Genomic DNA, 14,257 nt, shown 5'->3' with positions numbered 1-14,257 from the left:
ATGGATTTTGATTAGGGCTGCAAATGAACCGAGCCGGCTCGCGAACATGTTTGGGTTCGGCTCGGGCTCGTTCGTTTACTAAACGAGCCGAACTCGAGCCCAAAAATTAGGCTCGCCAAATAAACGAACCGAACTCGAGCTCTGTATAGTTCGGATCGGAAAAGCTCACGAGCTTTTTAGGCTCGGTTCATAAACGAGCCAACCCGAGCCGAGCTTTAAAGCTTGGATTATGTTTGTTTTTTATATATAAAATAAAAGAATATGGGTTGTTTATCACAAATGAAAGTTTGGCGGAGTAGTTAAGATGCTAGATTTAGAGGGGGCTTGGGTTCAAATCCCACAAATGTATGTTTTTATCATTCTAAAGACTCGGTTCGTTCCACTTAACGAGCCGAGCACGAGCCTTCAAACAAGACGAGCCCGAACACCCCAAAGCTCAGCTCGGCTAGTTTGCAGCAGAAGGCATTCTGTGCCCGAGCTGTTGCAAGTGAGAGCAACCACCTTAGACAATAAAAATGAATAAAACAAAATCTGAGACTGTGGCTGATCTCACATGCAACACTCTGGCCTGGATGCGAAATGCCTTCTGCGATGGTCCCTAGCAAATTCCGGTATAACCTCCCTCAAAAATATCTTTTGCTCCCTCTTCTTTTCAGGGGATTTGCTAGAGACCATCACAGCAAGGCATTTTGCAGCTGGCTGTTGCATGTGAGAGCAGCCACATACATTCACTTTTCAACAGATTCTGTCTTATTGTTTTATTATCTGAGGTGGCTTCTCTTTGATGGAACAGCAGCCCCGCGAAATGCCTTCTGGAATGGTCTATAGCAAATCCTTATTTTCAGACTAAAGTTCTTTCACCATCAATATTTTGGCGCAAAACGGGGTGAAGCGAAACCTTCTGTATAAATACCCATTTTTGTCTCCTCCAAACTCCCTCCATTTTCCCAATTTTCAAATTCCCTTCGGTATAAATACCCCTTTGTCTCCTCCAAACTCCCTCTATTTCCCCAATTTTCAATCTCTCTCTCTCTCTCTCTCTCTCTCTCTCTCTCTCTCTCATGGCGGATTTCACAGCTCCCTCGTTTTCTCTCGGAATCGATCTAGACTTCGATTCAAATCCCATCGGAGAAACAGTCCGCAAATCAGCTGCAGAATCTTCAAGCAATGTAAGTGTTTGGACATTCGAAGATGATGGAGATTTTGATCCTGAAACCCTAGATCCAGATCTTCTTCTCGAAGAAGAAGAAGAAGATCCGCCTCCGGTACTCAAGCGCCTGAGGCGAGGGGCTATGGCATCGTCCTCTGGCATGGGAGAACCTGTGAAGTTACCGAATGTCAATGATGAGATTGAGGAGTTTTCCTCCCAGGAGGATCGGTGTAGAGGTAATTGATCGGAGTTTCTATTGTTTGGCTTGATTTGGATCTCTGTGGTTTCACTTTCTTTCTTTAGTTGAATCTTCTTTCCGTGATTAGTCTCTTGATTATGTAATGGTGTGCATATGAAATCTGATATTGTTTATAGTGAATAAGATTTTAAAATCGGTGATGTTGTAGTGAAAATGAAAATAAAATAAAAAAATCATGTTTATGCATAAATGATAATGAAAATTACAGTTTAGGCTTAGAGTATTTGATCAATGAAAACAGCTCAAAAAAAAAAAAAAAAAAAAAAAAAAAAAAAAAAAAAAAAAAAAACTTCAGCAGATACAAAAGAGATAAATAAAGATTGGTTCTTAAGCGGTTTGGTGACTTAGGTTGTGTGAGGGAAGAGATTCGTTAGTAGGTTTGGGTTGTAATGGATATGGAAGGGGAAAGAGGGATGTGAGAAGGGGGAAAAAGAAGGTGAAGGAGAATTTGGAGAAAAAAAGAAAAGGGAAGGTGAAGTGTGCTTTCGGATGGAGTGTAATATCTGAGAATCCTTGGTATCGGATTTAGCTCTCTAACATCACTGTTTCCCTACTGCCATTTCAAATGCCCAATGTTTTATGTTATTTAATTGAGCAATAAAAGGAGATTGATAATGCATTGAAAGGTAAAGTAGAACAAGAGATGTGAAACAAAAACACAGTGACAACGAGATACAATGCGCTTGCCAATCCGTCATTTTCCTTGACAAAAAGGCTACAAAAGTTGTGTTGTAGATAATGATAAGAACAAAAGAATTTGTTGGGCAAGGCACTTCCAGGAAGCTATCTTTAAGATAGTAATTTCCCACGTGTAGATGCAGATGGACTCAGAAATTCTATCTCCAGGATACAATGCCCAACATCGAGAATTTTAACAGGACTGCACTTCCTGTATTCTCACGAACCAGAACCCACTCAGAAAATACGTTTAAAACTAGTATGAAAGTTAGAAGAGAAAAGACTTTAGAAAATCTGGAAGAAGAAGTTTTTTTTTCTTCAACAAACTCGGATCGAGTCCCTTTTAAGGACTTCGAATAGGTGCAAATACACCCTTCTGAAGAGACTCAGAATCGGTGTAAAGACACCCTCTCATGAAGAGATTAGCACCTTTCTAAAGAAGAGGCGTGACTCTTCAAATATAGCCGTTTAACAAAAAACTGTTTCGGCTATTAAAAAGTTTTTTGTTTAAATGACAGTTATAGCCGTTAGGCTTTAACCGTCTTTTTATTTCTTCTTCTTTCTTCTTCTTCTTTTATATATATATATATATATATATATATATATATATATATATATATATTAATAATTATTATTACTTGAAGTTCTTTCATGGTGCTCTCTCAAAGAGAAAGAGCTCCAAAGAACTTGAATGAGATGAGATAAACTATCTCTTATTTATAGATGAAGGAGAGGGGTTTGAAACCCAAATCTCCATTTGGGATTCACCAAATTTCAAATACTTCCCACCAAAGCATTTGAAAAGATTCCAAATGAAAACGATGGAGGGAACTTTGCACAACTTTCAAAACTTTGATTTTTCCCTTCAAATTAATAGAGGGAACTTGCACAAGTCTCAAAAACTTTGCTTTTTACTTTCAAAATATATTATTGTAATATAATATAATTAATAACACCAATTATATTGCTGCTTGATTATCACAGTATAAAGTGATTGGTCCTTTAGTAAAATCTATTAATGGAATGCACCTTAAAAATCTTTTAATCCAAAGTATCTCTTTGCTTGCAAGAGACATAACAATGAATTCAGATTCCATTGAAGATAATGCTATACATGTTTGTTTCTTAGATGACCAAGCAATTATGCAACCATCCATAGTAAAAAGCATACTAAATAATAGCAAACATATTGTTATGAGATATAATCACATATGAAGAGTTGTGAAAAAGGGCAAGGTGACACTTCAATACTTACCTACTGATCAAATGTTGGCAGACCCCCTAACTAAACCTTTATCAGGTGATAAGATCAATAAAACCATGGGAGGTATGGGACTTTTACCGGTGTAAAGAGATAATACTGGTTGAAACCCACTCTATCATATTGATGTCAATTGAAGTTTAATACTTTAATTTAAAAAATCATGTGCATAAGAGTTCAATGGCAATTCAATCAAGAATTATCCATGAAATGTTAACGCGAGGTTGCATTTCCAGTGCATTATATATTTTGAGAAATAGTGGGGGTAAAACTTTTCTCTTAAAGTCTCATATCTGGTTAAATGCACTGTGTCTCCACAACAAGATAGGTTGAACTTTGTTCTTAACATGACTCATAGCTTTGAAAGTGGAACGATAGAGCGGTTGTGGACGTTCCTTATGAGTATGCCTTTACAAGTAAGAAAGTGAGAGGTCGCTTTCTATGGATTTCTCCGGATAAATCCTAGAGTAATTGTTAAAATAGGATCAGCGCAAGTCCCATTAACGCGCTGTCATTTGAGAGAACCAAGAACCCGTGTATAGTGTGAATATGTTTCCTTGTGTCTCATATTCAATCCTAAGGTTCAAACCTAGGCCACCTTTGGACTTACACTATACTTATACTCAGTTTTGCATTTCAGGCATTCTACATTCATCATTAGTAATAAGTGGGGGATTGTTATATATTATAAATTGTTATATTACTAATAATGTAATTGGTGTTATTAATTATATTATATTACAATAATATATTTTGAAGGGAAAAAGCAAAGTTTTTGAGACTTGTGCAAGTTCCCTCCATTAATTTGAAGGGAAAAATCAAAGTCTTGAAAGTTGTGCAAAGTTCCCTCCATCTTTTTCATTTTGAATCTTTTCAAATGCTTTGGTGGGAAGTATTTGAAATTTGGTGAATCCCAAATGGAGATTTGGGTTTCAAATCTCTCTCTCCTTCATCTATAAATAAGAGATAGTTTCTCTCATCTCATTCAAGTTCTTTGGAGCTCTTTCTCTTTGAGAGAGCACCATGAAAGAACTTCAAGTAATAATAATTATTTATAATATATAACAAGTTGGCACCGCTTACTACTTCCCTCGACAATGTTTATGTCGTATCATTGGGTCTTCAATAAGAGGCTTTTAACACTTACTCTTTATTTAGATCAAGTATATTTAATATGAAGTTCACTAGGCTCCACAGACAGGTACTTGATCTCTTACCCCATGCAACGACATTGGTTGCGTCACCTTTTGCCCATAAGATGCTTGATAGGTCTGTCTTGAAAATTTGAAGTGCAGTTAGAATAGCTCTTGCCTTTGCCCAATTTGAGGTTTTTACACCTAGTGACCAGGAAAAAAACCCTAATAATCTCCCCCAACTCATTCTTGAACACACCCTGTAGAAAACTGAGAAATACCTTCTCAAACAAGGATCAAACCCGATTTGCAGCAAGCAACAGGAAGAAGATGTGAGAAACGAAATCACACAACGCAAGAAGACACTATTTATATGGTTCGGCAGTGTGCCTACGTCTATGGGAGAAGAATTTCACTATTTCGGTTTTAGGGCTACAAAACTACTCTTCTTCTCGGCCAAGAAATCATTAGGAAAACTTTGTAAACTGTAAGTCTGTAACCCTAATATGTGACTTATATACCACTGCCACTACATCAAGAAAATTAGTGAAATACCCTTTAGAACGAATCGCATGTGCATTGCGCAAATTAGTCCATCTGGGTGCTGTATAATGTCGGAATACATGACATCTGCACAACATACCCCATATCGCTCAGCCCCATCTTTCCTCTAAAGCTCCCATCAAAGTTAAGTTTTATGAAACCCACTGGAGTTGAGACCCACCTAGCTACAAATCTTTTTGATCATTGATAGTTTTACAATATTAATTTTCAATGTTGAAGTGGCTCGCCCAGCGTGACCTCCCCTAAAATTCTCTTCTAACAATTGTGCATTTAATGGTTCGAAGCTTTATTTCCAAAGTTAATTCCAAGGGAGGTTTAATGCAATGTTATCTGGAACACTATTAGTTTTGGTACGCGGTATGAGAACGGGTATGGGGTACGATGGTAGCTCGATACATGGTATGATGAGGGTAGGCTTAGTTGGTTCACTATTTGGGACAGTAAGACGCTGAGGGTAGGCTTAGTTTGTTCACTAATTCGGGTCGCTCCAGTACTCTATATATGTATTTGTGTGATTTGTTCTCAAAATCAATTCTCAAAATCTAAAACAAACAGGGCATAAGGGGATTGAAAACTAGTGAAATATTAAATGAACTGAACTTTATGAGGAAATAATACGAAATCATTATAAACCGACAAGTTTGATGGGCTTGAACAACAAGGGAAATGCCAAAATTTCAAGGCAAGACAATAGAGGACGCATGATATCCGTGTGTAAATTGTAAACCCAACAGTTGAAGGGAAAAGCCCCACTTGATGTCACTCTCTCAAAGGGCGAAAACAAATCTTCCATTTTGAGATTGCTCTCTCTCGGCGTAAGTTGACATATATATCTCTCCCTGTCTCTTGCAGGCAGCTATTTTTAGCGATCCAGGTTGCAAAAGAACCATGTTTTGGGTCGTGTGATCTAGATCGCGGGCTGATAGGGGGTGGCGATCCCAGTAACAATGGTTTAAAGTTCCATTAAAGATACTACTATTTATTCGCTTTTATATGCTCCGAATCATGTCATATAGAGTAGTCCACACTCCACAAAGAATCTTACCTTTGTTGCAAAAGGCCTCGTTTCTAGAAAGTTCTTACTCATTGATTCATGGAACACCCAACACTTCAGTATGTTGATCTAAATTCTCTGAGCCACTTTACATTGGATGAGAAGTTGATTGCCATCTTCCTTTGCTTCCAGATACACAGCATACCTATGGGCTATCCAAAATTCCTTTTTTCTTGAAAATGTTGATTGTGTCAAATTTTCTGATTGTGTTAAGGTTTTTTATCATTGTCCTACAAAATGACTCCACATGTGGACGCACCAGTGCACCCCAAACACATGGGATTGGAGAAGTTGTGCCATTATATATGTAAGTGAAGAGAATAAAGACTATTGATAATAGACAATGGGAACCGAAAGACCTAAGCATTGTATCTTTTTCAAATGGTGAAATATGGACACTCAGGGATATTAAGAAGTGACCATTAACACTCATACCGGTCATCCTGAAAGTTCCTTTTGGAAATCCATCCCAAACCCACTTTCCATTAGTCTATCAACTGCTGATAACAGAAGGCAGTCACTCAAACCCAGTCTTGTGAGATATTTTCATGAAAAATGTGTGTCTCGTTAGATCTCCATAATCCTATGAGATATGCCTTGTCTTTTTCCAAGATTTTCCAGCATTATTTCCAGTGTTCTAAAAAGCACTGGGCGGAGCTGGGCGGCTGACTGACCTCCCAGCGCCTAGGCCGCCCAGGCGTTTCTAGGCGTTTTTCATTTTTTTTTAGATATTAATATATTTTCATAATTTCTTGCATTTTTTTATATAAAATATAAGTACTTGAATACATAACAATCCAAACCATTTTATGCATAAGCACTAAACATTAAATAATAACAAAAAGTCAAAAACTTAATAAGAAATTAAGCTTAAAATACTTAATAATTTAAGTATTTAACAATACAACACAAATCCATAACCAAAAAAAGATTAAGATCCAAGCACTTCTTCAGTTTTCATAAATCATTGTCCTCTTCCTCCAAGACCAAGACTCTATCTTCATCTGATTCTTCAAACACAATCTCCTCATCCACCCCCTCATCCTCTGTCTCATCATCCAATTGAAAATTATCTTCATCAAGTTCTCTTACATTCCTGGGAATGGTACGAGAGGAAGAAGAAGAACTACCACCAACTCTTCTACTCCTCTGAGGTTCTAAAGCATCATCTGCTCCTGCTGCCTCTCCAACCACTCTCCAAGTAAGTCCCGAACCGGGGTAGACTTCATCTTCTTCTTCTTCGTCACCACCATCCACTATCCATCCTTGAGCCTTACTAGCTTCATTCGCTAGTAACACATCTCCTCCTCGTTCTTTCATCCTTTTCTTCTCATTGAAGAGCTTAGCATTGAATTGAACATAAACAAGATTGTTCAATCTTGAAGCATCTAGCCTATTCCTCTTCTTCGTATGAATCTAAAAAAAGAAAATGCAAGTATTAGTATATTAGTAGCAAAACTTTTAATCTCTAAAATTTTCTTTAAATTATTTTTAACACTTACCCCCTCAAAAGTACTCCAATTCCTCTCACATCCCGAGGAACTTGAAGTCAAAGAAAGTATCCTCATCGCCATTCGTTGCAAGTTTGGTATTTCAACACCATAATTGGACCACCATCCAGCTAATTAACCAAAATCAATAAGTAAAATTGAAAGCTTTACTTATAAACTACACTCAATAAGTTATAAGTAAAATTGAAAGTTTTACCAGGATCAAAATTGTCATCATTTTTGAAAACTACACTCACCGCCCCGCCCAGGCCCACGCACATCGCCTGGGCGGCCGCCTAATAACGCCCAGGCTGTGAGGCCGCTTTTTTAAACGCCTAGGGCCTGGGCGGTGCGTTTTTTCCACGCCCAGCGCCTAGGCGGCCGCCCAGGCCACCTTTTAGAACACTATTTATTTCTGATACAGCTTTTACCAGATTAACAAATGTAGTTCTTTAGAAAATGTTATCCTTTGTAACACCTTCCTATGCTTTTATTAGAATGGAAGCAAATATTTTAATACGCATTTGTTATGTTTTGCATCTTAAGTTATGTTTATCTTATTTACTACCTTTCTCTTCTATGGAGTTCAGGTTTGCTTCTTCTATAGACAAATTGATTCCATGCAATGGATATGTGTTTAGGAAAATGCTATGAGGATGCCCAGGGAAGACTTCAGGGCTGGGATAACAATTCCATGTGCACAGTTGGGGCCCATGCAAGGCGTGTAGGAAGTGGCCATCCTCGCCCTGATGTCCCGTTAGCACTCCTCTTAAGTCCGTGAATGTCTTTTCTATGTTTTATTTATTTATTTCTGAGTAGCATAGCAGTCACCACTAATTTTTATGTTATGACAGTTTTGGAGAGTTTTTGTTTTGCCTTTACCTTTTGCTCTCCGATCTTTCTCTTTATGAGCTTTGTTTTACTATTTATTTTCTTTCGTTTTTAGAAATGGTTATGTGCCTAAAGTTTCTTGAACTTCACCATATTGTTATTATTTTTAATTAGAAACTTGCTTCTGCAGACCTATGCTTGTATGACAACTTAAATACTGGGTGAGTTTATTTGCAATCGTTTTATGCTTCCAAATTGAGCTCAAGGGAGTATTCGAACAATGAGAAATATATGATGCTAATACTTTCTTTGCATCATTGTATGCCTGACTCAAGTTAACTGCTCCCACGAGTCACAATGGAGTTGTATTTTTTTACTGATAGTCATTCAGAGTCCTATTTTTCTCATGGCAGATGAATATTCAACAATACAAAGTCGTTCTGCATGTAGCAGTTCAAAGTTTTCACTACATAGTCATGGGGTCATCGCAACTCAACCATTAAGTAAGCCGAAATCCCAGAAAAGTACAGTGGCTTCTAATGCTCCAACTTCTACAAATTTGGAGGCAAAAAGCAACAACGGAATGCTTCCCAAGTTGACTATCAGCCCACTTAGAAAAATCCAGTTACTTGATTCCGATTCCGATGATCCTTCTAACAGCGGAGATCAAATTAACACTGTTCAAAAGGTTGGTGCATGCACAAAAGATAGCTGGTATACTCCGTCCCAATCCATGACAAGGTGTGAACAGAAGGCAAATATCTCATCAAAGTTGGTTCAGAAATGTTTATGGGATGATTTCCGTCCAAAGGAAAATGTAAATTTGGCAACACCTGCTCTGGATGAGTTCTGTAAAGAGTATTTCAGTGCTGTGAATGGTAGGAATGTAGACCAGAGCAAAAAGGGAGATATGAGTTTTAGTACTGGTAAATCACATGCTCCTGACTATTTATTGGATGAGAGCAAAGGTGTTTTTCAGAGAAACAGCATCCATGAAAATGTCGCACACTGTGGGAAACTGCCAAATCCTCTTCCTCCTGCTTATTGGTATTTTTACCACAATGACCCAAGAATACAGAAATTAGTCAGTGACCGCTTACCTAACTTCTCCCTTATAGGTTCTATGAACCATAGAGGAAACCAGCAGTCTGAAACAACAGTTATAGATTACATGTAATTTTCCCCACGAAATCTTTCCTATGGTTAATTTTTAGTTGTTTTTTTTTGGTACTTGTCCTAACCCTGTAATGTTGTTACTTTAGGAGTCAATTTGGCCACAGAGATAATCCTACTCAAATTTATAGAACTGGTGACAATGGCCTTGAAAGAAGCTCCAAAAAAATCAAGAAAAATATAAATGCAAATGCTAAAGAGGTTTCACAAGATTCTGGGAGTTGGGTGAACCCCAGAAGTTCTGCTACCATTCCAAAGGACGCTGGCCAAAGAAGAGTTCATGCAGTTACCAATGCGCCTGGTCACTGGTATACAGGCGAAGATGGAAGAAAGGTGACTAAAAATGGAATGTATTCCTGAGTTTGGTCACAACTTTGCTAACTATGTTTTAACTGAACAAATCCAATATTGTGTCTCATGTTTATCCAATCTCCTTAACTTTTGAGCAATTCAGAGAGACTGCAAAATCATTTTATTTGTTTGTGGCACATGTAAGCATTTATGCATACAAACACACACAGGCACTCACGAACACAGACAAACATACAGAGCTTGTGCATGTGAGTGTATAAAGTCACGCATGTAAACTGTATACATGTGTGTTAAATATTATTTGAAGAATACATATTATAGAATGGAAATCTTTGTTTTATACATTTTTAAATAGTTATAATTGTCAAAAAGCTATCAACAACGACTCAGAAAAGTGTTGAACACTTTGTACATCTGTGTCAGCTCTGATGTGAGTGCCTTTGTTTATATGTAACGCTTATATGTTGTCTTGGTTGTTTATTCAGGTTTATGTCAATAAAAATGGAGAAGAGTTGACAGGTCGAATAGCATACAGGCATTACATGAAGGTAATTTACAGAAGCTTTATGTAGATGTTTGTTTTTCTTTTGTGCACATGCACATTTATTAGAGTTCACACATTAACAATATTTTATTATTTAACTTTTCTTTTTCTTTTTCGTAGTAGAAATGTAGAATTTTGGTAACCTATTAAAACATTGCATGCTTTGCTGCATTAGAAATATCTCAACAAAGCCTTTGTCCCAAACTAGTTGGGGTGCTGTAGTAGAAATATAAGCATCTTTTTTTCTACCAGTGCTTTTTTTTATATTGCCACACCCACAATATCAATTGGCCTTTACTTCAGCTGAAATATTTAAGTTGGACTGAGTGCATATCCAGACAATATTTGACAAAGTGCATTCATATCTTATAAGGTCCATGCTTAGTTTGCTATCATGTTGAGCAGTTTAAATATATTCCTTTATGAATTGTGTTAGTCTATGGTAATATTAGAGAAGCGTGATTTAGAAAACATCAAATTAATGAAAATATGTTTCATGCAATCGGAAATGGGTTTGTCATAGGTTTTTGTGGTGATGGGATTTTAAACCAATGGAAGGGCAAGAATTATGTTCAGTATTGACGGGCTCAAACTTCAAAACATTGACAAGGATTTGTGCCTCACTTTAATTATGAGGAGTTCCTAAAAAAGAAACATGGATGACCATTTGGAGTTCCTGCAAAAGGGTTTTCTTTAGAAAGGGGAGGAGGAAGATCACATATACAGGAAGGGGTATGTGACCCAAAAAACATGAATGCCATTTTGAATATGGTGTTCAACGTTCAAATAATATCTGAGAGTCTAGAGCAGGTTCTGGTATCGTAGGCTGTAGTGAATCAAACCGGGTAGAACTCACCCCTAAAAGCTAGCTCTTAGAGGGAGGGTGCCCAATAAACCCATCCACATCCATTTCACATGTCCGATTTGGGACTATTGCTTTTCGTGGAACCCCAACAATCTCCCCCCTCCATGCGGCAGCAACATGGGAACCACAAGATCTTCTCTGAGGGAATTCCACCGTCCTCGGAGGCACGATGGGGTTACCGAGATCTTCCCGGGAGTTACCACGCCCCAGCTCTGACATCATTTGTAGGGAATCAAACCGGGTAGAACTCACCCCTAAAAGCTAGCTCTTAGAGGGAGGGTGCCCATTCCCTTATAACCCATCCACATCCATTTCAGTCTGATGTGGGACTATTGCTTTTGCATGGAACCCCAACATAGGCTTTGGTGGAATGGTGTGCAATAGACAGGCAGAGATAGTTTTCATAATGAGGTTTGGTGGAGATGGTAGTAGGATCAGGTTCAGGACGGACCTATGATCTGGTGAAGTCCCATCATGTTTGGTGTTTATTGTTGCATGGATTAGAGCCAACAAAAGGTGTGCAGTAAAAAGTCCTTCGAGAAATTGGAGGTTAAGTGGTATTGGCCCCTACTCAAACAATTCAAATATTTTCAATACTCTCCCACAAGTACATGTTCAACCTGTCAACCAGATAATGATGATGGTATGCTATGAGGCCATTTATCTATTTATCAGCTACTTGTTCTTTACTGGAAACATAATTGAGATAGATCTCTCTATCTATGACACCCATATATGAATACGGATATGGATAGCCTTTGTGAATACTTTATTTCCCACAGAGATACAGGTAACAACCTTGGGGAGGGAATATCAAGGACATGGGGAGAATATCAATTGATAGTGAGGAATTTACTCTTCCTATTCGGAGAAATTTGAGGCCCAAATGATACAACTCTTGACTAAGTTATCAAAATGGACGAAACATTTCATGCCAATTAGCAAAACAATACAAAAGAACAGGGGGGGACATTCTGGCCAGGATTTTATTTTGTTCTGGTTTGTTCGGTCTTGTTTGGTACCAAATCAGCCCCAAAAATGGGAGAAATTTCGGATCTGTTATTTTTTCGTAATTCTTAATCTTTTCTCATTTTAACTTTATTTAGTGATCATTTTATCGTTGTTTGAAGGGAATTTAAAGTCTTGTTACCCTCCCAAATGATTTTTTTTGGGTGGTGTGTGTACTAGAGCTATTGCCTCACAGAAGGTCATGGGTTCAAAACCCAATAACTCCTTGATATTAAAAATCCACACGTAGGGCCAAACCAAAAAGAATGGCCACATGTGCCATGTATACGTCCAACCCAAAAAAGAGGGGCCACACGTGAGGGTGTGTGATAGAATATAAATGAAAAAATAACACCTTCTCTAACCATAGTTCTAAAACTCCCCTGCGTCATCGGTCCACGAGTTGACTCCATTTTCCTTAGCGTGTTCCGCGTTTTGCCCTACAAGTCCATAGAAACTCTTTTGACTCTCCCAAGTAATAAGACTTACTGAGTTGCAATTGTGTCCCATTTTTCAACTAAGTATGCATTGTGAACTTCCTTTTATTTCCAATAATGACATAAAAACATCCTTTCCATTTGAGATCATTCATTTTGATGTTTGGGCCCTGAGCCAATCACTACTAGGTATAATTCCCATAAGGGAAATGATATCAGCACAACCATATTTTGATTTTTTCACAATCCATCTTGTCTTTTAGTATTTAGAGAGCTGTCAAAAAGTTATTACATTTCCCAAAAAGCTCTCAAAAGCCAATTAAAGAAGACAAGACAGCTAGGTTTGTGCAAATATGGTTGATGATTATTCTCGTTATACTTGGATTTATTTTCTTCGCATAAATTCAATGTCTTTTACACTTTCTCTTCTTTTTATACACGTTTTTTACCATTATGGCATATGTATTCTACATCTCCGAAGTGACGGAGGTAGTAAGTACAACACTCAAGAGTTTCTAGCATTCTTATACAACATTCACCATCAATTTTTCTCTGTATATTGTGTACCAGAACCAAGGTTTAAAATTTCGGTTTCGGTATCGGACTTTGAAATTTCGGTCGAAATCTGATCCAAAAATCGAAACCAATATTTTATTCAATATTAAATTTCGGTGAAATATTAAATTAATTATAAAAAAAAACAGATTTTTTGGGTCAAATTTCGGAAAAACCGAAATTTCGGATTTCGGTCGAAATTTAAAACCATGACCAGAACAAAAGTACTGACAAAAGAGGGATTATCTACGGTGAGGATTTTCTAATATGTATTGTATATTTCTGACAGGAGAATGGTGAGAGGTTCAAAAAAAGCAGAAAGAAAGCTGCTGGAAAGAAGCCTGAGGCAAAGAAAAAATCAAAACGATGAGAGGCCATTGCAGAGATTTGCTAGTGATAGACTGTCACTGTTGTAACCCTAATATAAATAAACAATAAATAATTGCATCTTCCTACATTATTCTTCTTTGCCATTTCCTTTCTTGTCAATGTCCATTATTATGCTTACAGTTCTAATCCTTTTTCCACATTTGATATGGATCATAAGTGGGTCCAGGAATCTTCTCTCTCTACTAAATTAGTGGTCCCAAATCATCACACAAGTGCCAAATGTATAAACGGGCCCACATGCAGAGAAATACTAATAATGGAGTTATGGGCGTTACCAACAATGCTTTCAACTGTTTGAATCCGAATTTTGTTTGAAATTGGAATGAGGATACAGTAGAACCCCTTTTATCTCCTTAATCCGGGATGAATATATTCGTGCGAATCTCTCCTTGATGGGGCCCAACAACTGAATGGTTTAGATCTATATGCAAGGTAAGCCTCTCTGTATTTTAAAAACACATGACACCATATAACACGTATTTTTATTTTTATTTTAAAAATCACTTGGGCCCACCTTGTTCTTAGATCCAAAACATTCATTTGTTGGGCCCGG

The 14,257-nt window shown here is 37.5% G+C and overlaps 1 protein-coding gene across 2 annotated transcripts; it reads left to right on the top strand.

The window, feature by feature from the left end:
• The first annotated feature begins 898 nt into the window (after positions 1 to 898).
• LOC143854983 (uncharacterized) lies at positions 899 to 13,906 on the top strand. Of its 2 annotated transcripts, XM_077365136.1 has the most exons (6): positions 899 to 1,386; positions 8,231 to 8,362; positions 8,834 to 9,593; positions 9,683 to 9,926; positions 10,391 to 10,453; positions 13,604 to 13,906. In XM_077365136.1, the coding sequence occupies exons 1-6, from the start codon at positions 1,062 to 1,064 to the stop codon at positions 13,682 to 13,684; spliced, it is 1,605 nt and encodes a 534-aa protein (XP_077221251.1). In that variant the 5' UTR covers positions 899 to 1,061; the 3' UTR covers positions 13,685 to 13,906. The 2 variants fall into 2 exon arrangements, with proteins under 2 accessions (XP_077221251.1, XP_077221252.1); XM_077365137.1 differs by lacking the exon at positions 8,231 to 8,362.
• Positions 13,907 to 14,257: the final 351 nt, after the last annotated feature.

This window comes from Tasmannia lanceolata, unplaced genomic scaffold (assembly GCF_043159265.1).
Source record: "Tasmannia lanceolata isolate RefF3 unplaced genomic scaffold, GAP_Taslan_0.1 ptg000020l, whole genome shotgun sequence".
Classification (NCBI taxonomy): Eukaryota; Viridiplantae; Streptophyta; class Magnoliopsida; order Canellales; family Winteraceae; genus Tasmannia; species Tasmannia lanceolata.
This window is presented reverse-complemented; position numbering and strand designations above follow the sequence as displayed.

What these genes read in the sequence shown, in the direction of transcription:
- LOC143854983 (XM_077365136.1), top strand. Translation starts at nt 1,062, where the DNA reads ATGGCGGATTTCACAGCTCCCTCGTTTTCTCTCGGAATCGATCTAGAC. An exon ending in CCCGTTAGCACTCCTCTTAA is followed by an intron (nt 8,363 to 8,833) that starts GTCCGTGAATGT and finishes TTCTCATGGCAG; the next exon opens with ATGAATATTCAACAATACAA. An exon ending in ACAACAGTTATAGATTACAT is followed by an intron (nt 9,594 to 9,682) that starts GTAATTTTCCCC and finishes TTGTTACTTTAG; the next exon opens with GAGTCAATTTGGCCACAGAG.